The 26,822-nt window shown below is 43.4% G+C and overlaps 1 protein-coding gene across 2 annotated transcripts in view; it reads left to right on the forward strand.

The window, feature by feature from the left end:
* The window catches only part of LOC310856859 (Golgi apparatus protein 1-like), a 123,404-nt gene that overhangs the window by 13,148 nt on the left and 83,434 nt on the right, over nt 1-26,822 (forward strand). For both annotated transcript variants that reach the window (XR_014569102.1, XM_083762364.1), the window contains exons 2-4: nt 15,381-15,410; nt 19,364-19,450; nt 21,728-21,943. Coding sequence is in view for 1 of the 2 variants with exons in the window: in XM_083762364.1 (XP_083618490.1) it covers nt 15,381-15,410; nt 19,364-19,450; nt 21,728-21,943 (333 nt within the window). In the remaining variant the exon portion in view is untranslated. The remainder of the gene's footprint in view (nt 1-15,380; nt 15,411-19,363; nt 19,451-21,727; nt 21,944-26,822) is intronic.

Below are 26,822 nucleotides of genomic sequence, written 5' to 3' on the forward strand. Positions count from 1 at the left end.
AGATTAAAAAAAATGTCAGTCGTTCTTCGATTTTTCAAAAATGGCAGACCTACAAGCTCGTATCGCGCCACTCGGTGGCGCGATATGAGCTTGTAGATCTGCTATTTTTCAATAGCTAAAGCACGACATGATGCCGACACCAAAATGGGTGCCCGGTCAGAATGGGCTAACATTAACCGTGGTTGTCATTGTGCGAGACTTGGTGGCAACCCCTCATTTTGCACTTTTATCTCTCTACGTGGTCCTCAGACGAGCCCTCCATCGGCGTCTCCAGTCATCTCGGTTCTCCATACATCTGGTTCTCCATACATCTGGTTCTCCATACATCGGTTCTCCATACATCTGGCCATGCAGCTCCTTTGTGCTTTCCGCACCAGTATCTTTCTTTAGTACGTCCACGTAGGTAGGTGTGGGACGTCCTCTCCATCGATGCCCGCGTGTTGGTTCCCACAGTACAAGCTTTTTGTCCGGGCGTTCTTGATGTCGGTGGCAGTGGCCAGCTAGTCTCATCCTCCTCACTGCTATCCTCTCTGTTTGGGTTTATTCATTACCATATTCTACTAAGAACGAAGAAACATTGCACCAATGCATGCTGGGACAAATACTGGACAACTCGCCCCGGTGCTTGTCCGTTTTTTCCTTCCGGAATTGTCACCAGTGAGGGGGATAACTTTGTAATATGCTATTGGCTGTTTGTATTCTTTTTGGAAAAATATAAAAAGATACTCCTGTGGAAAGGCTATAATACTTTACTTATATTGACCCTATAAACAATTTAGTATTATTTAGTGTATGTAAGGTTTTGCCCCCTCAAATGGTACCTCGTCAGATAATCCCCACATATCCTACAACAACTTCTGTGAACAGACTTCACTGTACTAGCTTTTCATAAATTATATTTCTGCTGTCATGAAGAAATTCAAAGTCCAGCCGTCTGCTGTTCAGCCTCTCCCCCAGAAACGGGGTGAGTTGTCTTGTTACCCCTGGGACGTATCCACAGTGGTGTATCCTGAGGTCATCGGGTTTTCGGGTCTCGCGAACATCTTACCCCTATTTGGCCTATTACCCCTCACTCGGGTGACCCAGCCGGGGTGATCAAGTCCCGACTTACGTCCCAGTATAGCTACCCTCGATCAGACCCATTAGGGAAAAACCAGGGCCACACAATCCGTTGCTCCTGAACTACTCTGCCAGGACTGGGTGGTGGAAGGACTAGGCTCTGTGGGTTGACTCCTGTCCGGTCCAGGCCCCTCCTACGTCTCAACAGGACTAGGCTCTGTGGGTTGACTCCTGTCCGGTCCAGGCCCCTCCTACATCTCAACAGGTCCACTGCTGCTCTCACCAGATTCTAGGTGAGATTTATAGTATAGTAGGTGATATTTTATCATTGATGGTGAAAGTAATTGTTAGCAGCAGCAGCAGCCCTATACAACTTGTTCTGTGTTGTTGGGACTGGAGTGCCATGTGTTTAAGTGTCAGTTACTCTTAACCCATTCTGAACGGGAACCCCTTTTGGTGTTAGCATCATGCTATGCTTTAGCTATTTAAAAATAGCAGATCTACAAGCTCATAGCGTGCCACCGAGTGGCGCGCTACGAGCTTGTATAGGTCTGCTATTTTTGAAAAATCGAAGAACGACTGACATAGAAACATAGCTTTTTCAGAAAACTGTCAGGATGTAGAAGACATTTGTAGAATCTGATCTCGGGTCAAGTGTCAGTTACTCTTAAATGGACCCTTACAGGTCAGAATAACTCAGAGTTATGGGGGTCCAGTTCAGTGCCTAATAATAATAATAATAAAAATAGATCGTCTTTTACGTGCATTTTTGACGGTGACTGTACACAAAGTGTTGTTGGGGGAGAGAGAGAGAGCAGTTCTCATTGGAGCTGGCTCTACAGCTGCTGCTATAGTGGCGTGTGCGACCGTGCGTGGGTAAGTTTAGGCCTGGTTTATAGTCACATAGTATTTTTCTCCGTCTCCAGCCTGACTGTCAGTCTCTCCTCTCCTCCTCGGTGGTGGTTCTGTGGTTTTGTTTACGTGGGACTGATCCAGAGAGATTTAGGGAGGAGGCTTTAGTCTGGAGGGTTCTTTTTCTTTCTCCTCCTCCTCCTCCTCCTCCTCCTTTTGAACTGTGTCGAAATGATTTCATGGTGTACGTGTGTCTGTTTCACACACTCTGCCTGCCAGGCAGCTTCACCTTATGTCGCCCTGCTTTTTTCTTTTTTAACCCATTTTGAACTGAGATCGGATTTAAAAAAAATGTTCTTCTACATCCTGACAGTTTTCTGAAAAAGCTATGTTTCTGTGTCAGTCGTTCTTTCGATTTAAAAAAAAATAGCAGACCTACAAGCTCGTAGCGCGCCACCGAGTGGCGCGCTACGAGCTTGTAGATCTGCTATTTTTCAATAGCTAAAGCATAGCATAATGCTAACACCAAAAGGGGTTCCTGAACCAAAATGGCTTAAATACATTGGCATCCCTATTTTGGGGAGATTGCCCAGAAATGCTCAAAACTTTTTTTCTAATTCTTTTGGAAAACGTTTATCACAACATTTATATATATATATATATATATATATATATATACATATTCTAATGTTTGGTTCTTTTTTTGCGTAAGAAATCATACTACAGGCGTCGGTCACGCAAAAGCATCCAAAGGAGCCGATATATGCTAGCTTGTAGATCTGCTACTTTTGATGCTTTTGAATTTGAATCCTGAAAAGTAACATTTATGAGGTTTCCATCCGACAAGACGATATCTTCAAGCTCACAGACCACCCAGTCCCACACAGACCAGAGTAGACTAAAATGGTACCATGTTATCTATTCATGAGCGTTGGTGAGGAACAATTATATTTGAAGATACGTTGACAATGGTTGAAGTACTCACAAGTACTCCAGTACTTAAACACAAGTACTTAACCCATTCTGGGCGGGAACCCCTTTTGGTGTTGGCATTACGTTGTGCTTTAGCTATTGAAAAATAGCAGATCTACAAGCTCATAGCTTGTAGGTCTGCTATTTCTTTTTAAATCGAAGAACGACTGACGTAGAAACATAGCTTTTTCAGAAAACTGTCAGGATGTAGAAGACATTTTTAGAATCTGATCTCAGGTCAGAATGGGTTTTAAGCGCAAGTACTCCAGTATCTAAACTAGAGTGCAGCCAGATTTAGACCGAGCAAACCTTCAACTTGTAGTTGAATAATATTTGACCACCAGGAGTTTGTACACTTTACACACACTCACCACCCCTCCTGTAGAGGGATGGGGGTTGGTCGAGCACTTTGTCCCCCCCCACTAACTCCATACTGTACTTATGCAGGGTTTCTTTCACCTGGCTTGGAGCCATAATAATAAGCTCACCATCAAAGCTCCGGTTGTGCTGTATAAAGTGGGCCTTTTGAGTCCCTGGAAGCGCTTTTCACCAACCCCAACAATAGTTTTCTGTTTACTACTGCACAATGACCCCATGACTGTCTTAACTCATTCTGACCGGGCACCCATTTTGGTGTCGGCATCATGTCATGCTTTAGCTATTGAAAAATAGCAGATCTACAAGCTCATATCGCGCCACCGAGTGGCGCGATACGAGCTTGTAGGTCTGCTATTTTTGAAAAAAATCGAAGAACGACTGACATTTTTGGAATCTGATCTCAGGTCAGAATGGGTTCGTCAGACCAGCGTGTGTCCAGTGGAAACCTTGTATGAATCTGATCTCAGGTCAGAATGGGTTAATGACCGGAGGGGGGGGGGGAGGCTGAATTAGCTGAGCCTTTCTCTAGCTGGAAAGCTGCGGTCCACGGCAGGTTTTTAGGTCAAGAGCGAATACAGTTCAATTCTTGATTCGATTACATATCGTCACTGTCGGGTATAATTAAACACACACACACACACACACACACGCAGACACACACACGCGCAGACACACACACACACGCAGACACACTGCTACTAATCCTGAAAAGTAAGAGTTTTGGACATGTCATGTGAGGTTTCCACCCGACAGAGACGACATCCTGTACCATTTGTTTTTTTAAACCCATTCTGACCTGAGATCAGATTAAAAAAAATGTCTTCTGAATCCTGACAGTTTTCTGAAAAAGCTATGTTTCTATGTCGGTGGTTCTTGCATTTTTTCAAAAATAGCAGACCAACAAACTCATAGCGCGCCACTCGGTGGCGCGATATGAGCCTGTAGATCTGCTATTTTTCAATAGCTAAAGCGTAACATAATTGCTATAACACCAAAAGGGGTTCCCGCCCCAAAATGGGTTAAACCGCTACCCCGGCTCACTCTTATCAACGGTGACCGTTGAGACAAAATAAGACCAAATAAAAAAATGAAATGGCCTCCCGCTCAAGATAAGAGGTTGGCAATTTAAGTCTCCTTTTGTGTTTCATTACTTGAGCTATAATGAGACTTTTCAGGCTCGGGCGGGCATTGGTGGAAATGTTTTCGATATTAATTCTAGTTTTCTAGTCTTGTTGTAATACCAGTGAGACTTGAGTAGGCCTACAGTTATATAGCGGGTCATTTCTGTGTCCCTATACTGTCTACACATGTACATACTGTAATGTGTGTAACATTTGTATAAGAATGACAACCTTCAGTTCATTTCTAGGAGCTATATAAATCGGTAAATCGGCAATAATGGCAATTCATTTTTATCTATCTGCCAGAAATGTCATGTCGCCCAAGTAGAATCCGTATTAATTCAGTGCTCAGTTCTACTAGGAGTGTGTTTAGGACCAAGTGAGTGAATTGGTGGGTTGGGTTAGGGTTAGGGTTAGGAGTGTGTTTAGGACCAAGTGAGTGAATTGGTGGGTTGGGTTAGGGTTAGGGTTAGGAGTGTGTTTAGCACCAAGTGAGTGAATTGGTGGGTTGGGTTAGGGTTAGGGTTAGGAGTGTGTTTAGGACCAAGTGAGTGAATTGGTGGGTTGGGTTAGGGTTAGGGTTAGGAGTGTGTTTAGCACCAAGTGAGTGAATTGGTGGGTTGGGTTAGGGTTAGGGTTAGGAGTGTGTTTAGGACCAAGTGAGTGAATTGGTGGGTTGGGTTACAATGGCTCTGTGGACAGTTGCAGTACAATGGCTTCTGTTTCAGAATGCTTTAACTTTCCAGGAAGAGATGTATAGTTTTCAATATCTTGAAATCCCCGTTGATGTCATTGGAGTTAGGTTTCGGGAAGTGTCCACAGCCCTCCTCTGAGACGGAGTGAGCCGGCAGACATGTTACTTTCACACGAGGAGGCAAAGATCACGGCATATTTGTCGCATTGTGTGTGTGTGTGTGTATATATAGGGCTGCAACGATTAATCGTAATCAAATCGTTTATTCAATTAGTTGTCAACTAATTTAGTAATCGATTAATCGAATCTGCAATTAATCACTAGATTTCTTCAATTCATCATAGGTGATTACCCACTTAACCATAGTTTTTAACCATAGTTTTTCCAGTGTTAAGTGTAACTAAACTAAAGAGGAGTGATCCATCTGTCTTCCCTTACAATCTGATGATAGTCACAGTAGTGACTGTAAAGCAAAAAATATGACACTTAACCATTAGTATCAAGAACAAAACATATAGTATGGCTTGAATATTTATTTTTAAATTACCTATTTGAGTTCAGAAGAGTACTGTTCCTTCTAGACTGACACATGTGTAGCTATTCTTTAATCAAATGTATGCAGTCAGAATAAGCCTAAAGACACCATGAGTTGTTTTAATTCATTTTAATTTAGTTTGTCTTTTATTTGAATAGCAGCCTAATCGGCTTCAATTTTTTTTTGAATTATATTTTTAAAACATATCTAAAATAACCTAAAATATATTTTTAAGGTGATAGCTATATAAGTCATAATCGTTTAAATAGTCAGATGAATCGATTATGAAAATAATCACGATGCCATCGTTATAATGAGCATGATGAGTGAGGACCAATCGTGTAAAGATAAGGATGGAAATGGGCGAACTGCTCCTTTTTTAACCACTTTGCATGTCAGTATCGGCATTGGCGGAAATGTTCATGCGACGCGTTGAGAGTTTTGTCTTTCATGTTGAGTCTTTGCACTGAGGAACTAAAGGAATGGTTTCACTTTAACCCATTTTGGGCGGGAACCCCTTTTGATGTTAGCATTATGACATGCTTTAGCTATTGAAAAATAGCAGATCTACAAGCTCATAGCGCGCCACGAGCTTGTAGGTCTGCTATTTTTGAAGAATCGTGAAAAGTGACATGAAAGTGTTTGAGAACGACTGACATAGGAAAAACTGCTTTTTCAAGAAAACAGTCAGGATGTAGAAGACATTTGTAGAATCGTTCCCCGGTCAAAATGGGTTAACATCATTTTAAATCCAGGCATCCTGCAGGAGAGACATGGTCTGACCTTGAATCCGTTTCAATGAGCTCTGCTGTCGAACTATTGGCAGTTACATAGAATTACACAAGCACAGGGTGACTCACAGAGTCTGGGAAACGTCTCTCTCTCGCTCTCGCTCTCGCTCTCTCCCTCCAGCTGTTCTTGTCATCCCCCTCCGTGATAAAGATGTCCTTAACCCATTTAGACCTGAGGACGATTCTTAAAAAAATGTCTTCTAAATCCTGACGGTTTTCTAAAAACCCCATGTTTCTATGTCAGTGGTGCTCACAGGGTTAAACCCATGTTTCTATGTCAGTGGTGCTCACAGGGTTAAACCCATGTTTCTATGTCAGTGGTGCTCACAGGGTTAAACCCATGTTTCTATGTCAGTGGTGCTCACAGGGTTAAACCCATGTTTCTATGTCAGTGGTGCTCACAGGGTTAAACCCATGTTTCTATGTCAGTGGTGCTCACAGGGTTAAACCCATGTTTCTATGTCAGTGGTGCTCACAGGGTTAAACCCATGTTTCTATGTGTCAGTGGTGCTCAACAATTTCATGTCAAGGACCCCCAGAATTATCTGTATTTGGCCGCGAACCCCCATCTGAAAATATGTTGTTCCAGGGGCTAATGTTGTCAACGAGGCTGGTATTTAAAGAGTGACATCCTGAAGTGTGGAGGAGGAGGAGGAGGAGGAGGAGGAGGAGGAGGCCAGGGTGATGGATGGATGTCTCCCTCTCTCTCCATTAGCATGAGCTGTTTTTTATTGTGCCGCCTGTACAGTATATATATCGTGTACTGTGCTGTACAGTATATATATCATCGCTGTTCGTTGGAAACCTCGGATGTCCAAAACTAGAGATGCTCCGATCATCGGCCAGCAAACGATCGGTGATCAGCCTAATATCTATGATCGGCAATTTACCCTATCTGGAGAAGCTGGTCTTTTACACCATTTAAGTGGTATAATAAATGTCAATCTGGTTTGGATTGGCAATCTATGACATGCATGCATGTGAAGCTTTGCTTTGCGTAAACGCACCACTTCACACCTACTACAATTAATCTTTACAAAGCTGCCGAGTGTCAATAGGATGTTCATATAATTATCAATAAATGGTCAATTTGTCACCTGCAAGTACTGCACCTGCCCGGACCCCACTTAGAGAACCACACTGTAGCCCTATAGTTGCTCGGTAGGGTTGGTGCAAGTGGGCCAGCGACCAGGCAGGCCATGCCATGGCAGATCCACAGGGAGTGGGCCAGCGACCAGGCAGGCCATGCCATGGCAGATCCACAGGGAGTGTTTAGATTAGAGCGACCAGGCAGGCCATGCCATGGCAGATCCACAGGGAGTGTTTAGATTTTGCTGCTACCTCATCACAGTGTACTATATATTGTATACCCGGTATATGGACGAGGCCGGGCCAGGGTTTAGCCTGCAGCACAGTGTACTATATGTTGTATTGTGTATATGGACGAGGCCGGGCCAGGGTTTAGTCTGCAGCACAGTGTACTATATGTTGTATTGTGTATATGGACGAGGCCGGGCCAGGGTTTAGTCTGCAGCACAGTGTACTATATATTGTATACCCGGTATATGGACGAGGCCGGGGCCAGGGTTTAGTCTGCAGCACAGTGTACTATATATTGTATACCCGGTATATGGACGAGGCCGGGCCAGGGTTTAGCCTGCAGCACAGTGTACTATATGTTGTATTGTGTATATGGACGAGGCCGGGGCCAGGGTTTAGTCTGCAGCACAGTGTACTATATGTTGTATTGTGTATATGGACGAGGCCGGGCCAGGGTTTAGCCTGCAGCACATGCACCACTAATTGACATCTTGCCCCGGGGCGGTGCCTTTCTTCTCAGCAGGACGTAGGCCGTGGAAGGAGGGGATGTAGATCCTCCAGGTCCAGGACTCCCCTGTGTGAGTTGTTAAGGTCCAGGAGCACCAGAACCTGCCAGGAGGAAGAGGAGAGTAGAGTGGAGGAGTTGGACTCTGAGATCATGTGTGATTAGTGCTCTCTGTGGGGGAACGCTCTCCATCAGTGTGGGATTATGCTTTAAGACTTTGAGATTTATTGCAATGGTGCAATCTTTAGGTAATAACCATTAGGACACGCACTACATTTGATCTACTGTATCGTTGCTGTCGGAAAGAAACCCCCATCTACATGTTTTTAACTTTTTCTGGGTTTTTTTTTCTGGGTTTTCTTGGTAAATGAATGCTGTACTTCAGTGGTTTTCAACCAGTGGTCCGGGGACCACCAGTGGTCCTTGAGAGGGTTCCAGGTGGTCCCCATGCTAAATGATGGAGAGTTGCTAACCAACTGGACTTTTATCAGAACTAAAATGAAGTGTAAACTGAAACCAAATGGACCGTTCGGTTTCATTTTTTACGCTCTCAAGAGTTAAATTATTGTTATTTATATTAGGGCCGGGACTAATTGCGATTAATTACGATTAATTAACTACAGAAAAATGAATGCATTAAAAAAATTAACGCATTTTAATCGCAATATTTTTTTTCCACCGCGGAACGTTGTCCCTGGACAGTTTTCAGACGGACCTGCACACCAAGTGTCCGTGTCCTCTTCAGACAATAACACCACCAGACACCGCAGACAGTTCACCAGACTGGGGGAAGCCGCTGAGATCACTTTGCTTGTCCCCGTGGATTGTAAATAGGATTTAAAAGGCTATCCGATGGTAGCGTGGATTACAGCACAGTTGTGTGCAATTATTCAATAAAGAATTATTACCCCTATTATTACAAAAACAATGTTTTATATTATTACAAAAACAATGTTTTATTGCTTAAACTTATGTATTCACTATTCATTGATTCACTAGTATACCAAAATCCATTTGAAAAAATTGCTTTTTCACTGTTCTCGGGTCAAATAATGATATGCGATTAAAATGCGATTAATCTAGATTAATTAATCGCAAAGCCTCTGATTAATTAGATTTTCTTTTTTAATCGAGTCCCAGCTCTAATTTATATACAAGAAGTCTATATCTACATATTAGAAAACGAAGATGAATTGATATTTTGATCGTTTGCCTGTTATCTCTGTCTGTTTATATCTCATCGAATTGTGGACAAAATCTTATCCATGTGTAAGGATGGAAAACAATATGAACACATCCCAGTTTCAGAATACGGTGCTGGACACAAAACATGAAGTGGAATGTCCGTCCGGTCCGTCCACACAATATAGTTCTGCTCCCGTGTTTTTTCCTGTGGCTGCTTTCGCATCTTCGGTTAAAACCCATTCTGGGGGGGTAACCCCTTTTGGTGTTAGCATCATGCTATGCTTTAGCTTTTGAAAAATAGCAGATCTACAAGCTCATAGCGCGCCACCGAGTGGCGCGCTACGAGCTTGTAGGTCTGCTATTTTTCTTTAAATCGAAGAACGACTGACATAGAAACATAGATTTTCCAGAAAACTGTCAGGATGTAGAAGACATTTTTAGAATCTGATCTCAGGTCAAAATGGGTTGAGTAATAGCTTTTAGCTACGGGGAGCAAAAACAAAAAAGCAGACGTCTAGCAGAACTATATTGTGTGCGTGTACACAATCTAGTTCGGCTCCCTGTCTTAAAAATATATATAACTAGAAAAAGTGCCCTTCCGGGCACAGGTCTCCACCAGGTTATCCACAGATCCGTGCAGTTAGAGGTAAAAACACTTTTCGGCCAGTTATAGCGCCACCTTGAGGCTGAGTTGAAATTGTTCATGTGGCATTTTGTCCTCGGCCTAGTGGGAATGTGGGTGCACAATTTCACGGAAATCACGCGATGTGTTCATGATTTGCAGCATTTTGTTTGAAACTGAGCACTCCTGTGAAGTTTGGAAGCCAATCTTAACCAATCAGGATGGAGTCTGATAAATCTGAAAGACCCGTTTCGTTGAATGGCTCTAGAGAGACTGTGTACCAATTTGCGTGATGTTTGGACAAAATATGTAGGTGTACTGTGCAAAAACTTGTTTTGCACAAAGCGGCCTCCTGGTGGCGCTATAACAGGCCGTTCTGGAAAGTTTGGGGCAGAGGTTCATGGTTGGCATCCAGGGAGTGTGTGTGCAAAATATGGCATCGACCGGGTTAACGGTGGCCGAGATTAGCTGTTCACGGACACACACACGGACACACACACGGACACACACACGGACACACACACGGACGGACGGACACGCGGACGGACGGAGTGCAAAACATACTCTCCCCACATGCCTTCGGCCTGGTGGAGACAAATATCCACTTACTCCACTTTTTTCTTCACACAATCTTATCCAACTATCGCAACATATTGTTAGTTTTGGCTCTGAGAGGCTGTCCGTGGCTCAAATACTGAATAAATAATAGGCCTTGAAATTAAAGGATTGAAAACCACTGCTATACTTGAGCATCCCCAAAGGGCAGCCAAATGAGCAGATCTTCAAGTCAGTCGAAAACGGGTCCTGAGAAATAATTTCTTTGAACATAATGGAAATATAGCTGTTTATACTACTACACCAAACACTTTGTACCATTATTATTTTTAAAAGAGAACCTGTTGTGGCTTCAACTTCTGGGTAAACATGATTAACCCATTTTTGGACTTTGTCGATTTTTTAAAAAGGCTTCTAAATCCTGACCGTGTTCTGAAAAACCCTATGTTTCTATGTCAGTGGTGCTCAACCCCAGAATGATCTGTATTTGGCCGCGGCGGACCCCCGTCTGAACATATGTTGTTCCAGGGACCTCCCAGAAGCAAAGATGTGAGTTAAAAACGCTCTGAATGAATATATATATTCAAAGATTTACGCCACCTTTTCATGATTTTCTTTTCAAAAATAGCAGACCTACAAGCTCGTAGATCTGCTGTTTTTCAATAGCCAAAGTATAACGTAAAACACCAAATGGGGTTCCTGCCCAAAATGGGTAATTTAACCCATTCTGACCTGAGATCAGATTCATACGAGGTTTCCACTGGACACACGCTGGTCTGACGAACCCATTCTGACCTGAGATCAGATTCTAAAAATGTCAGTCGTTGTTCGATTAAAAAAAAAAAATAGCAGACCTACAAGCTCGTATCGCGCCACTCGGTGGCGCGATATGAGCTTGTAGATCTGCTATTTTTAAATAGCTAAAGCATAACATGATGCTGACACCAAAATGGGTGCCCGGTCAGAATGGGTTAAGCACATTTCAAGATGTTTGGTTTCAACTAATTTGTGATTAGAGTATTTCGTCTGTCGGGTCTAAACGTCAGAAAATAAAAAATAAACAGTTTCAGGATTCCAATTCAAAAACTGAAAAAAAAAGCAGTAGCAGATCTACAAGCTTAAAACGCCTCGCTCTGCGCTACGTTTTGAGCTTGCCGATCTGCTAGTTTTTATGCTTTTGTTGTGTGACGCTGCAATTATGATCAAGCAAGGGCGTTGATTTACAAAAAAATATAAACACACGCACGAGCGCGCGCGCACACACACACACACACTGTACACACGCACACACAAGTTATGGAGACGAGAGGTTTCTGCCCAATTTACAGTAATTTTGCACTTTTATTACCTCATTCTACTGTAATTATATAGTCAGAATTAATAGCCTAGAATGATCAAAAGTGTGAAAGTAATTGTTAGCAGCAGCGCTGCTACAACGTGGCCTGTGTTGGGACTGGAGGGCCATGTGTTCAGCTGTAACTGTGTTACTTAAGGACATCTGCAACACTGACTGTTATTCTATAGTCCAACAGATTGAGGGATCAGCTGGACTGCATTGCACACACACACACACACACACACACACACACACACACACACACTCCTGTAGCAAGCCCTGTCATCATAATATCTAAACCATAAAGCTTGAGGCAACCAGCTGAGATGCAGACGTGACGGTTTTGCTACACAAGAAACACGGTTGTGTTTCTGACAGTTTTCTGAGAAACCCTGTGTTTCTGTGTCAGTGCTTCTCACAGGGTTAAACCCTGTGTTTCTGTGTCAGTGCTTCTCACAGGGTTAAACCCTGTGTTTCTGTGTCAGTGCTTCTCACAGGGTTAACCCCTGTGTTTCTGTGTCAGTGCTTCTCACAGGGTTAAACCCTGTGTTTGTGTCAGTGGTTCTCACAGGGTTAAACCCTGTGTTTCTGTGTCAGTGCTTCTCACAGGGTTAACCCCTGTGTTTCTGTGTCAGTGCTTCTCACAGGGATAAACCCTGTGTTTCTGTGTCAGTGCTTCTCACAGGGTTAAACCCTGTGTTTCTGTGTCAGTGCTTCTCACAGGGTTAAACTCTATGTTTCTGTGTCAGTGCTTCTCACAGGGTTAAACCCTGTGTTTCTGTGTCAGTGCTTCTCACAGGGTTAAACCCTATGTTTCTGTGTCAGTGCTTCTCACAGGGTTAAACCCTGTGTTTCTGTGTCAGTGCTTCTCACAGGGTTAAACCCTGTGTTTCTGTGTCAGTGCTTCTCACAGGGTTAAACCCTATGTTTCTGTGTCAGTGCTTCTCACAGGGTTAAACCCTATGTTTCTGTGTCAGTGCTTCTCACAGGGTTAAACCCTGTGTTTCTGTGTCAGTGCTTCTCACAGGGTTAAACCCTGTGTTTCTGTGTCAGTGCTTCTCACAGGGTTAAACCATATGTTTCTGTGTCAGTGCTTCTCACAGGGTTAAACCCTATGTTTCTGTGTCAGTGCTTCTCACAGGGTTAAACCCTGTGTTTCTGTGTCAGTGCTTCTCACAGGGTTAACCCCTGTGTTTCTGTGTCAGTGCTTCTCACAGGGTTAAACCCTGTGTTTCTGTGTCAGTGCTTCTCACAGGGTTAAACCCTGTGTTTCTGTGTCAGTGCTTCTCACAGGGTTAAACTCTATGTTTGTGTCAGTGCTTCTCACAGGGTTAAACCCTGTGTTTCTGTGTCAGTGGTTCTCACAGGGTTAAACCCTGTGTTTCTGTGTCAGTGCTTCTCACAGGGTTAAACCCTGTGTTTCTGTGTCAGTGGTTCTCACAGGGTTAAACCCTGTGTTTCTGTGTCAGTGCTTCTCACAGGGTTAAACCCTGTGTTTCTGTGTCAGTGCTTCTCACAGGGTTAAACCCTATGTTTCTGTGTCAGTGGTTCTCACAGGGTTAAACCCTGTGTTTCTGTGTCAGTGCTTCTCACAGGGTTAAACCCTGTGTTTCTGTGTCAGTGCTTCTCACAGGGTTAAACCCTGTGTTTCTGTGTCAGTGCTTCTCACAGGGTTAAACTCTATGTTTCTGTGTCAGTGCTTCTCACAGGGTTAAACCCTGTGTTTCTGTGTCAGTGCTTCTCACAGGGTTAAACCCTGTGTTTCTGTGTCAGTGGTTCTCACAGGGTCAAACCCTGTGTTTCTGTGTCAGTGCTTCTCACAGGGTTAAACCCTGTGTTTCTGTGTCAGTGCTTCTCACAGGGTTAAACCCTGTGTTTCTGTGTCAGTGCTTCTCACAGGGTTAAACCCTGTGTTTCTGTGTCAGTGCTTCTCACAGGGTTAAACCCTGTGTTTCTGTGTCAGTGCTTCTCACAGGGTTAAACCCTGTGTTTCTGTGTCAGTGCTTCTCACAGGGTTAAACCCTGTGTTTCTGTGTCAGTGGTTCTCACAGGGTCAAACCCTGTGTTTCTGTGTCAGTGCTTCTCACAGGGTTAAACCCTGTGTTTCTGTGTCAGTGCTTCTCACAGGGTTAAACCCTGTGTTTCTGTGTCAGTGCTTCTCACAGGGTTAAACTCTATGTTTCTGTGTCAGTGCTTCTCACAGGGTTAAACCCTGTGTTTCTGTGTCAGTGCTTCTCACAGGGTTAAACCCTGTGTTTCTGTGTCAGTGCTTCTCACAGGGTTAAACCCTGTGTTTCTGTGTCAGTGCTTCTCACAGGGTTAAACCCTGTGTTTCTGTGTCAGTGCTTCTCACAGGGTTAAACCCTGTGTTTCTGTGTCAGTGCTTCTCACAGGGTTAACCCCTGTGTTTCTGTGTCAGTGCTTCTCACAGGGTTAAACCCTGTGTTTCTGTGTCAGTGCTTCTCACAGGGTTAAACCCTGTGTTTCTGTGTCAGTGCTTCTCACAGGGTTAACCCCTGTGTTTCTGTGTCAGTGCTTCTCACAGGGTTAAACCCTGTGTTTCTGTGTCAGTGCTTCTCACAGGGTTAAACCCTGTGTTTCTGTGTCAGTGCTTCTCACAGGGTTAAACCCTGTGTTTCTGTGTCAGTGCTTCTCACAGGGTTAAACCCTGTGTTTCTGTGTCAGTGCTTCTCACAGGGTTAAACCCTGTGTTTCTGTGTCAGTGGTTCTCACAGGGTTAAACCCTGTGTTTCTGTGTCAGTGCTTCTCACAGGGTTAAACCCTGTGTTTCTGTGTCAGTGCTTCTCACAGGGTTAAACCCTGTGTTTCTGTGTCAGTGGTTCTCACAGGGTTAAACCCTGTGTTTCTGTGTCAGTGCTTCTCACAGGGTTAAACCCTGTGTTTCTGTGTCAGTGCTTCTCACAGGGTTAAACCTTCCATGTCAAGGTGCCCCAGGAAAATGATGTTGTGTAATTGGCCGCCGACTCCCATCTGAAAATAACCCCCAGTGTTGTTTTTGGCAGCAAATTTCTATTTTAGTTTTAGTCATTAGTCTCTTGAATAGTTTTCACTTAGTTTTAGTCACATTTTAGTCACTGTGGAGGGAGGGAGTTGTGGAGGGAGGGAGCTGTGGAGCGAGGGAGCTGTGGAGCGAGGGAGCTGTGGAGGGAGGGAGCTGTGGAGGGGGGGAGCTGTGGAGGGAGGGAGCTGTGGAGGGAGGGAGCTGTGGAGGGGGGGAGCTGTGGAGGGAGGGAGCTGTGGAGGGAGGGAGGGAGTTGTGGAGGGAGGGAGGGAGTTGTGGAGGGAGGGAGGGAGCTGTGGAGGGAGGGAGGGAGCTGTGGAGGGAGGGAGGGAGCTGTGGAGGGAGGGAGGGAGCTGTGGAGGGAGGGAGCTGTGGAGGGAGGGAGCTGTGCAGATTAAAGCCTAACCTCTGTCTCCCTTTCATCCTCCTCCAGGACTCGGAGATCGCTGCCGACTGCAACCATGTAAGTGTTTGGGAAGCTCCTCCCGTCTCACACACACACACACACACACACACCCTCACACACACACACACACACACACACACACACACACACACACACACACACACACACACACACACACACACACACACACACACACACACACACACTCACACTCACACTCACACTCACACTCTCACAACCTCTCTCTCACACACACACACACACACACACTCACACAACCTCTCTCTCACACACTCACACACACACCCTCGCATCCTTTTAAACTTCTCCTGTCCGTTCCAGCTCCAGCCGTTGTTGTTGGGCAGAGACCTCCATATTGAAGCCTTTTTTGTATTTCTCCTAAATTAACGCCATAGTTTATCATACTACAGAGTAGAACATTATTAACCCATTCTGACCGGGCAATACATTAACCCATTCTGACCGGGCACCCATTTTGGTGTCAGCATCATGTTATGCTTTAGCTATTGAAAAATAGCAGATCTACAAGCTCATATCGCGCCACCGAGTGGCGCGATACGAGCTTGTAGGTCTGCTATTTTTGAAAAATCAAAGAGCGACTGACATTTCTAGAATCTGATCTCAGGTCAGAATGGGTTCATCAGACCCAGTGTGTGTCCGGTGGAAACCTCGTATGAATCTGATCTCAGGTCAGAATGGGTTAAAAACCACAGCTGTACAGTACATGGTCTGCTCCTGTCTCCTTCTACACCAAATAACGCCACCAGAAACAGCACTGAGCATAGATCTATAGATCTGATATTTAGGTGCCAATGCTCAGTTCCCCCACAATGGCGGCGCATTGATTGATTGGTGGATAAACACAAAAACACAACATCGGATAACACAACAACAACAACAACAAACGCCCTAGAGACTTGTTTCCATTGTGGGCCAATGTATACAATTCATCAACATAGCATAAAGTCACTCCACTCTAGCCACACCACTCTAGAGTCGATCGACAACAACGCTAAGAATAAATATCGCGACTATAGCGACTGGACCACGGAAGGATCTTTTTTTCATAATTAGACGGGATGATTTAGATCACGAGTTATTAATGTTTTAAGATTTGTCGTTTTCGTCGGCTAAACGGGGGAGGGAGTTTTTCGATGACGTCTCATTCGTACGCAACATCGAGGATTGCCCAACAGGCGCTCCGTTCTCATATTAATAAACTTCGTCTTGGTCACTAAACTGCCTCCCCCTGGTCAGCCGGGGCGCCTGATGGAGGGGAAAGGAACTGGTTGGAATAACGTGTTCCTTCCACGCGCTACGTCCAACCAGGGAAACTCCCCCCTGTCAGGTGTAAAGGAGCAACTTGGACACTCAGGCATGAAGGAAGCATGAGTTCAAGTCCGTTGCTCTCCCCTTGTCCCCCATATATGGGGACTAGGTTGGTCTCCCTTTGTCCCCCATATATGGGGACTAGGTTGGTCTCCCCTTGTCCCCCATATATGGGGACTAGGTTGGTGGAGGGTGTGTAGAGCCCAGGATCACACTAGATGATTCACACAGGGGTGAAAAATGGGTTACAAAATCGTGGGATAAAAAATATATTTAAAAAATGTAATAAACTTTGTCTTTTGGACAATACTTCATCCTGGGCGTCGGGCGTTACTAATAGAAAATACGAGGATACTTCGTCCTGGGCGTTCTAGGTGTTTTAATAGAATGGGAATTTTCCCCTGTTTGTTTTAAACTTGGGTGGTAATACCAGCTCATGGCTGCCGGGGTTTTCAAGTGGGTTAAAGTATTGGATGAATTGCTGCTGCGCTGTGGCCTCCTTGTTTTAGTGTCAGTTCCTCCTAATTGAAGGTTCTGTGTCACCATGACGGCCAGCTCCTTTTAACCCATTTAGGCCTGACATCGAAATAAAAAAAAAGCCTTCTAAATCCTGACAGTTTTCTGAAATACCTCATGTTTCTAGGCCTATATCACTCAATATTTCATGTCAAGGACCCCAAAAATGATCTGTAATTGGCCACCGACCCCCATCTGAAAATATGTTGTTCCAGGGACCTCTCCAGAAGCAAAGATTTGAGTTAAAAACGTTATAAAATATATTCCAAATTTGAGGCACATTTTCACGATTTTTCAAAAATAGCAGACCTGGCTACAAGCTCGTATCGCGCCACTCGGTGGCGCGATATGAGCTTGTAGATCTGCTATTTTTCAATAGCTAAATTATAACATAAATGTTTAAAACACCAAAAGGAGTGCCCGCCCAAAATGGGTTAAAAATGTTCCACATTCCCCTGTTTTTACCACCATGGACCTGACGATCGTTTCCCTGACGACAGCAGTGTGTCATCTCACTGAGAATCTGAGCAACGCCGTCGTCGTGATAAAAAAAAAGTGTTATTTATCGAAACTAGGTCACGTTATCTCCCAACATGCCGATCTCTTTTGAGATTTCCCTTGTGGTTTTGAAGATTTCATGACGTGGCTCTGGTAAAAATATATACACACACACACGCACGCACACACACACGCACACACGCGCACACGCACACACACACGCACACACACACGACATTCAACAGGAAAGGCGATGTCACATGGGTGTGCATTGGTCCCCCGCACAACACATAACATCCTCCCACGTATTTTGCAGTGAGTGCTGCTATGCAATACTAACCTCCCTCCCCCCCCCCCCCCGTACAAGAACAGAGTCTTTCTATTAACCCATTTTGACCTGAGATCAGATTCTAAAAATGTCTTCTACATCCTGATAGTTTTTCTGAAAAAGCTATGTTTCTATGTCAGTCGTTCTTCGATTTTTCAAAAATAGCAGACCTACAAGCTTGTAGCTACGAGCTTGTAAATCTGCTATTTTTCAATAGCTAAAGCATGACATAATGCCAACACCAAAAGGGGGTTCCCGCCCCAAAATGGGTTAATGCTGAACAAATCGATTTAATTTCTCCTCCTGTAATTTGAAGAAATAACTGTTTTTTAAGAATGCATATCGTCTGTTTTTAAGACCTCATTATTATATGTCCAAAACTGTTACGGCTCATGGATTCAAATTCAAAATGAGCAGATCTGCAAGCTCGTAGCGTGGTGATTTCGTGCCACACTTCGAGCTTGCAGATCTGCAGCTCTTGATGCTTATCAATGCTGTGGATCTGTAACTCTTGATGCTTATCAATGCTGTGGTATCAAGTAGGACATCAATGTACGGAAGAAATACAGAAAGTTAAAGGACAACTTTAGTTTTTTTCAACCAAGGTTCATGTTTTATAGGTTGTCATTAGAGAAACTAAAAGGTGAGTGTTCATTTTCTTTCATTTGCTGCTTTCTTTCGTTTTAGGGATTTTAGCAGTTTGACAGGGGGGCGGGGACATTCGAGCATGGGGCTAAATATGTATTTTTTTTACAAAATATTATGGCGATTTTTTTATTTATTATTTACTATAGTCCTAATAAACCCCAAGAAATTACATCTGGCCACAAAAGATCACGGTATCTATTGAATGTGACAAACTGACATATTCAGGCTATACACACAGTATAAGCCTTCCCCCCAGTAGGCTACCTTCACATTCAGTAGATCCTGTGATCTTCTGTGGCCAGATGTAATTTCCTGGGGTTTATTAGGACTATAGTAAATAATACAAAAATAAATCACCATAAAATGTTGTAAAAAAATACATATTTAGCCCCATGCTCGAATGCCCCCGCCCCCCTGTCAAAAAGAGCTCAAATCCCTAAAACGAAAGAAAGCTGCAAATGAAAAGAAAATATGACTAATCTTTTACTTTCTCTAATAACAACCTAAAACATGAACCTTGGTTGAAAAAAACTAAAGTTGTCCTTTAAAATATGGAGAGGATTCTGCCCGACAACAACGATATACTAGAGAAAACTGTTTTTAATTAGTTGTAACAGCCAGACTAAATGGCCTGTACATTTTAATTTGACCTCCTCCTTTCTCTCTCCAGCTCCTGTGGAACTACAAGTTGAATCTGACCACTGACCCCAAGTTTGAGTCCGTGGCTGTGGAGGTGTGCAAGACCACCATTACGGAGGTGAGTACAGAATACAACGGAGGTGAGCACAGAATACAAAACTCTGATGCTGGCATTCAAAGCAACCAAAGGTATGGCTCCCCCATATCTTGATTGAACCCTACAAACTCTCCCGCGCACTCAGATCAGCCAACGCAGGGAAACTGGAAGTACCCTCACTAAAAACGCCGGGACAACAGCGCTCCACACGTCCCAAACTCTTCTCCCTTCTGGCTCCAAAACTGTGGAATGCACTTCCCATTGCAGTCAGAACTGCAGCATCACTCCCAATCTTCCGCCGTAGCCTGAAAACCCACCTTTTCAGACTCCATCATGGCCCATAGCACTTACCCTAACCCCTTAGATAGCATTTCTGTAGACTTAGATAGCATTTGACACAGACTTATAGCATGTTATGTAGACAGCACTATAATTGTATTGTATATAGTCATAGCACGCCATAGTACATATGTATAGCATAGTAGTAAATATGTATAGTTTATATGTATAGTGTATGTATAGTTTCATTATATAGATATTCCACTGTTACTTTCTTAGCTTACGCATGTTTCATGATAAATGTTTTTATGTGATGTATTCCCATGCTTTTGTTCTTGCTTAAATGTAAGTCGCTCTGGAGTAAGAGCGTCTGCTAAATGCCTAAATTGTAAATTGTAAATTGTGAGTAAGATGGGCAAATGGAGCTCTGAAACTGCTTGTTCAGAGCACTTAAACATAGTCTCGTGAGTCAGACTGTTGCCTCTCACAATCTTCGAAAGGCGTGCCGTACAGTGTGGTGAAACGGAAGCTCTGAAAATGATCAGAGGATAAAGCGGGTGCGACGCCTCCCTCCTCCCCGCTTCCGTTTCGTCGTTAGTTGCACAAATCTGTCAAGATTTTTGAAGCGTATATACCTTGCTGCTTACGAGGACTGTCGATTCTAAAAAAAATATATATATATATTTTATGAACGGAAATGGAAGGTGGCTTCCTCTCTCAAATGTTGTGATGTAGTTACTAGTTCCAGACTCTGAGTCTGTACAGTCAGTATATATCATCATCATTCAGAGATTGTGGAATAGATACTTAAAGGAGAATTCCATGCTAGAATGCTTTCTTATCTTTCTTACCTTTCTTTGTAGTTGTTACGTCCCCACCAAAGAGGTCCAGGTGTTTTTTTGTGCAAAAACTCCTTATTGGCTATTTTAATGGGAATTGAATGGGGCTATGGGGTGTTATGCTAGTTCGCTTATTTCCATCGAAAGAAGTAGTAAAGTGTGCCACTTGGGATATTATTTACATTATGAAGAGAGGATGTATACAAAGAAATTATAATTTTGAGCGATGGAAATAAGCACAACACCCCATAGCCCCATTCAATTCCCATTCAATTCAATGCAATTCATTTAGGGCTTATGGTAGGGGAAATAGCCAATAAGGAGCTTTTGCACAAAATAACACCTGGACCTCTTTGGTGGGGACGTAACAACTACAAAGAAAGGTAAGAAAGCCTTTTAGTATGGAATTCTCCTTTAAACCTGACCGGGTTCGATGGTGTCGCCCCTTCTACAAGCTCACACAATGCAGTGTGTGAGCACATTGTGAGGTCATTCCCCATGCATTTTCCCCATAGACATTTCAAAAAGTATTTACGGTTACGCCGCAGGACAAAGCCAACTCGAGTTGTGACAAATCATGACGACAAACACAATATTTTGGACCAAACAAATAATTTACAAAGAAGAAAAACAACAAAAAGAGTGTTTTAACCTGCTGTTTTTTCTTCTTCTTTCTAATCCTTTGTTCGGCCCGAAATGTTTTGTTTGTTGTCATGATTTGTCACAACTGGAGTTGGCTTTGTACGAGGCTTAAAAGGTCTTTAAATAAATACTTTTTGCGATTTCTGAGGAAAATAAAGGGAAGCTCCGCACACTCTCTGAGATCTGCGCACAATCAATGTATTTATTTAGCAAAAGCTTTCGGTCTACTGACCTTCTTCAGGCACGACGCCTGAAGGTACGACGCTATCATTGAAAGTAGGTCAGTGCTCATCCACCAGGGCCGTGGGTGACTTCCCCAGAACAAAGAGGTGTTCTTCATTTTGCAAACCCTGCTTGTTTCAAAGTGTAAACATACATTTTAGTTAAATGTTTTTCTCTTGCCAGGGCTGTCCGAGGTTACTTTATTTAGTCTCCCTTTTTGGAGAAATGTGTCTTGGAGACATATCTTTTTAGGTTTTCTAATCTCAATTGCACCCAAAAAACATGAACTTTTAACATTATTCTTATTCCTCTTCAGATCAAGGAGTGCGCGGTGGAGGAGCGTGGTAAGGGCTACCTGGTGTCGTGCCTGGTGGAGCACCGCTCCAACATCAGCGAGTACCAGTGCAACCAGTACATCACCAAGATGACCAGCATCGTGTTCAGCGACTACCGGCTCATCTGCGGCTTCATGGACAAGTGTCGGGAGGACATCAACCAGCTGCACTGTGGCAGCATCACCACCGGGGACAAGGTATAGGAGCTTTTTTCAATATTTTATATTTTAACCCATTCTGACCTGAGATCAGATTCATACGAGGTTTCCGCCGGACACACACACACTGGTCTGATGAACCCATTCTGACCTGAGATCAGATTCTAAAAAAATGTCAGTCGCTCTTCGATTATTCAAAAAATAGCAGACCTACAAGCTCGTATCGCGCCACTCGGTGGCGCGATATGAGCTTGTAGATCTGCTATTTTTCAATAGCTAAAGCACGACATGATGCTAACATCAAAACGGGTGCCCGTTCAGAATGGGTTAAAGGTATATTCAGTGATTTCACTCAAAAAACCTTAGGTTTCGTTTTTGGCTGTGGGACCCAGCCTTTTGTCCAATCAGGATAGAGAGTCAAAAACTAAACCTAAGGTTTTTTGACCCCCAGGGGTTAACTGGGGACAGGGAGGAACTCCATATATGGTCAGCACACTCTATAGTAGGGAGGATTATTATCACAACAAAACAAAAAAATAAGTGATATTTGAATTAAGTGAAATCACTGAATATACCTTCAACCCATTCTGACCTGAGATCAGATTCATACGAGGTTTCCGCCGGACACACACTGGTCTGATTAATTAACCCATTCTGACCTGAGATCAGATTAAAAAAAAATGTCAGTCGCTCTTCGATTTTTCAAAAAATAGCAGACCTACAAGCTCGTATATGAGCTTGTAGATCTGCTATTTTTTAAATAGCTAAAGCACAACATGATGCTGACACCAAAATGGGTGCCCGGTCAGAATGGGTTAACAGAAACGGTAATATGTCGATCGCGATGCGATGAAAGGTCACTCGTCGCATCGGAACCTCGGATGGATCATCCATGATGATGCAGAGAATAGACAACGCTCCGACTGATGTTCACAAAGGCTCTCTCTGTTTACCCCACCGTGAAAAAGGGCTCTCTCTGTTTACCCCACCGTGAAAAAGGGCTCTCTCTGTTTACCCCACCGTGAAAAAGGGCTCTCTCTGTTTACCCCACCGTGAAAAAGGGCTCTCTCTGTTTACCCCACTGTGAAAAAGGGCTCTCTCTGCTTACCCCACTGTGAAAAAGGGCTCTCTCTGTTTACCCCACTGTGAAAAAGGGCTCTCTGTTTACCCCACTGTGAAAAAGGGCTCTCTCTGTTTACCCCACTGTGAAAAAGGGCTCTCTCTGTTTACCCCACTGTGAAAAAGGGCTCTCTCTGTTTACCCCACTGTGAAAAAGGGCTCTCTCTGTTTACCCCACTGTGAAAAAGGGCTCTCTCTGTTTACCCCACTGTGAAAAAGGGCTCTCTCTGTTTACCCCACCGTGAAAAAGGGCTCTCTCTGTTTACCCCACCGTGAAAAAGGGCTCTCTCTGTTTACCCCACTGTGAAAAAGGGCTCTCTCTGTTTACCCCACCGTGAAAAAGGGCTCTCTCTGTTTACCCCACTGTGAAAAAGGGCTCTCTCTGTTTACCCCACCGTGAAAAAGGGCTCTCTCTGTTTACCCCACCGTGAAAAAGGGCTCTCTCTGTTTACCCCACCGTGAAAAAGGGCTCTCTCTGTTTACCCCACCGTGAAAAAGGGCTCTCTCTGTTTACCCCACCGTGAAAAAGGGCTCTCTGTTTACCCCACCGTGAAAAAGGGCTCTCTCTGTTTACCCCACCGTGAAAAAGGGCTCTCTCTGTTTACCCCACCGTGAAAAAGGGCTCTCTCCGTTTACCCCACTGTGAAAAAGGGCTCTCCGTTTACCCCACCGTGAAAAAGGGCTCTCTCTGTTTACCCCACCGTGAAAAAGGGCTCTCTCCGTTTACCCCACCGTGAAAAACTATGAATGAAACCACACAAACAAAACCACTTTTTTACACAATGATTTATATATGTCATTGTTGACAGTCATGCTGTATTTCCTTTTTCCACCATTCTGACCTGAGATCAGATTCATACGAGGTTTCCACTGGACACACACTGGTCTGATTAACCCATTCTGACCTGAGATCAGCAGACCTACAAGCTCGTAGCGCGCCACTCGGTGGCGCGCTATGAGCTTGTAGATCTGCTATTTTTCAATAGCTAAAGTATAACATGATGCTTACACCAAAATACCAAACATACACGATGCAATGCAATATAACTGTACAAACAAAATAACAGGTAACACAATTGCATGATGGTAACCATGGCAACGAATGGTGTCTGTTTCCTGTTTCTGCACAAGGAGGGCGAGAGTATTTCCAAACAGTTTTTTTATACCCGGCCAGCACCCTAATGAAGGGAACTTGATTCAGCTGGAGGGGCACTTCCCGACGAGGGAACCTCCGAGAGCACTTCAAGTCAAGGGACTGGTTTCAGAAAGGCTCCTCCTCCTGTCTACATGTCGAAGTGTCCTTGGGCAAAGACACTGAACCCCAAATTGCTCCCGATGTGCTGGTTGCAGGTGCCTTGCATGGCATCAGCCACAATCGGTGTATGAATGGGTGAATGTAATGCACAATCTACGTATGTAAAGCGCCTTGGATAAAGGCGCTACATATAAATGCACCATTTACCATATCTACTTGCAGCTATAGCACTCACACTGCGAGTCCTTTCGGACACAAACCCCAGCTCTAAATGTACTAATTGGCCATGTCTCTGATTGATTGATTGATTGAAATATGTATTAACAGTTTGCAGAATTACAGTACATTTCAAGCACAAACTCAATACAAAGACTGTTAACTGTGAGTGGACGACCCAATTAAGCATTACACTTGTTTACAACAGGGTCCACATTGTTCAATTCATCAAAACATTTAGAGACGTACATATAGACACTTCTATGTAGTTAAAGAACAGAACAGGAATTCATCATCCCTGGTCCCTGGAACAACATATTTTCAGATGGGGGTCCGGTGGCCAATATTTTGTGGGGGTCCTTGACATGAAAATGTTTGAGAACCACTGACATAGAAACATGGGGTTTTTTTCTGAAAACTGTGAGGATTTAGAAGACATTTAGTAGAACCTTTTCTCGGGTCTAAATGGGTTATTTGAGTTTATCCCAGCTTCCTGGTGGTGCTGGTTTGTGTGAATTGCTGCCCGTTTGTTAACCACTTTCAGACCTGAGAACTGATTTATACGAGGTTTCCGGCGGACACACACACTGGTCTGATGAACCCATTCTGACCTGAGATCAGATTCTAAAAATGTCAGTTGCTCTTTGATTTTTCAAAAATAGCAGACCTACAAGCTCGTATCGCGCCACTCGGTGGCGCGATATGAGCTTGTAGATCTGCTATTTTTAAATAGATAAAGCATAACATGATGCTGACACCAAAATGGGTACCCGGTCAGAATGGGTTAACCACTTTCAGACCTGAGAACTGATTTACAAATGTTTTGTTTTCTAATCACAGATTTCTGAAAAACCAACGTTTCTATGTCGGTTTTTCATGTCATGACATGACATATCAAGGACCCCCTAGAATCATCTGTATTTGGCCGTGGACCCCCCCCATCTGAAAATATGTAGTTTCAGGGACCTCCCCAGAAGCAAATATTTGAGTTAAAACCGTTGGCTGGGAAAGAATATATATTCAAAGATTTGCACTCAATTTTCACGATTTAAAAAAATATATTTTTCAACAGATAGTTTTAAATAATGGTTAAAGTGGTTAAAAGCTGTATAGGCGACACAGACGTGGCCTCCTCAGGTATAAATGGGTTAAGCCCAATTAAAAAAAACATAACTGTGATGGTTGATCTAATATTAACCCATTCTGAACGGGAACCCATTTTGGTGTTGGTATCATGTTATGCTTTAGTTATTGAAAAATAGCAGATCTACAAGCTCATAGCGCGCCACCGAGTGGCGCGCTACGAGCTTGTAGGTCTGCTATTTTTTTTAAATCGAAGAACGACTGACATTTTTTTTTAATCTGATCTCAGGTCAGAATGGCTTAATGGCTTTAAATATCTCTCTACACTTCTGTCCAAACATTTGAGATCCACTCCTTGACAAGTTGGATATAAACTCTAATAAACTCTAATAGAAACTCTGATAAAATGATTGCCAGCAATTTAAAACGGCCACTTAAAGGACAACTTTAGTTTTTTTCAACCAAGGTTCATGTTTTAGGTTATTAGAGAAACTAAAAGGTGAGTGTTCATTTTCTTTCATTTGCTGCTTTCTTTCGTTTTAGGGATTTTAGCAGTTTTTGACAGGGGGGCGGGGGCATTCGAGCATGTTGCTAAATATGTATTTTTTTACAAATTGTTATGGCGATTTATTATTTTATTATTTACTATAGTCCTACTAGACCCCAAGAAATTACATCTGACCACAAAAGATCACGGGATCTATTGAATGTGACAAACTAACATATTGAGCCTATACACACAGTATAAGCCTTCCCCCCAGTAGGCTACCTTCACATTCAGTGATCCTGTGATCTTCTGTGGCCAGATGTAATTTCCTGACGTTTATTAGGACTATAGTAAACCATAAAAAAAGAAATCACCATAAAATTGTGTAAAAAAATACATATCTAGCCCCATGCTCGAATGCCCCCGCCCCCCCTGTCAAAAACAGCTAAAATCCCTAAAACGAAAGAAAGCAGCAAATGAAAAAAGATTAACACTCATATTTTACATTCTCTAATAAGAAACTAAAACATGAACCTTGGTTGAAAAAAACTAAAGTTGTCCTTTAAAGACGGCGTGCTCATGATGACATTTGAGACTGTGTGTGTGTGTGTGTGTGTGCGCATGTGCATGTCGACTTCATTAGGACAAGTTGAAAGTCAAAAAACAAAATGAAAACCCCCCCCCCCCAAAAAAACACATTTTCATTTGTTTTGCCCATATTATTTTTGCTCTGTGTGTGTGTGTGTGTGTGTGTGTGT

The sequence above is a fragment of the Protomyctophum parallelum genome (assembly GCF_964188405.1).
Source record: "Protomyctophum parallelum genome assembly, chromosome: 4".
NCBI classification, from domain to species: Eukaryota; Metazoa; Chordata; class Actinopteri; order Myctophiformes; family Myctophidae; genus Protomyctophum; species Protomyctophum parallelum.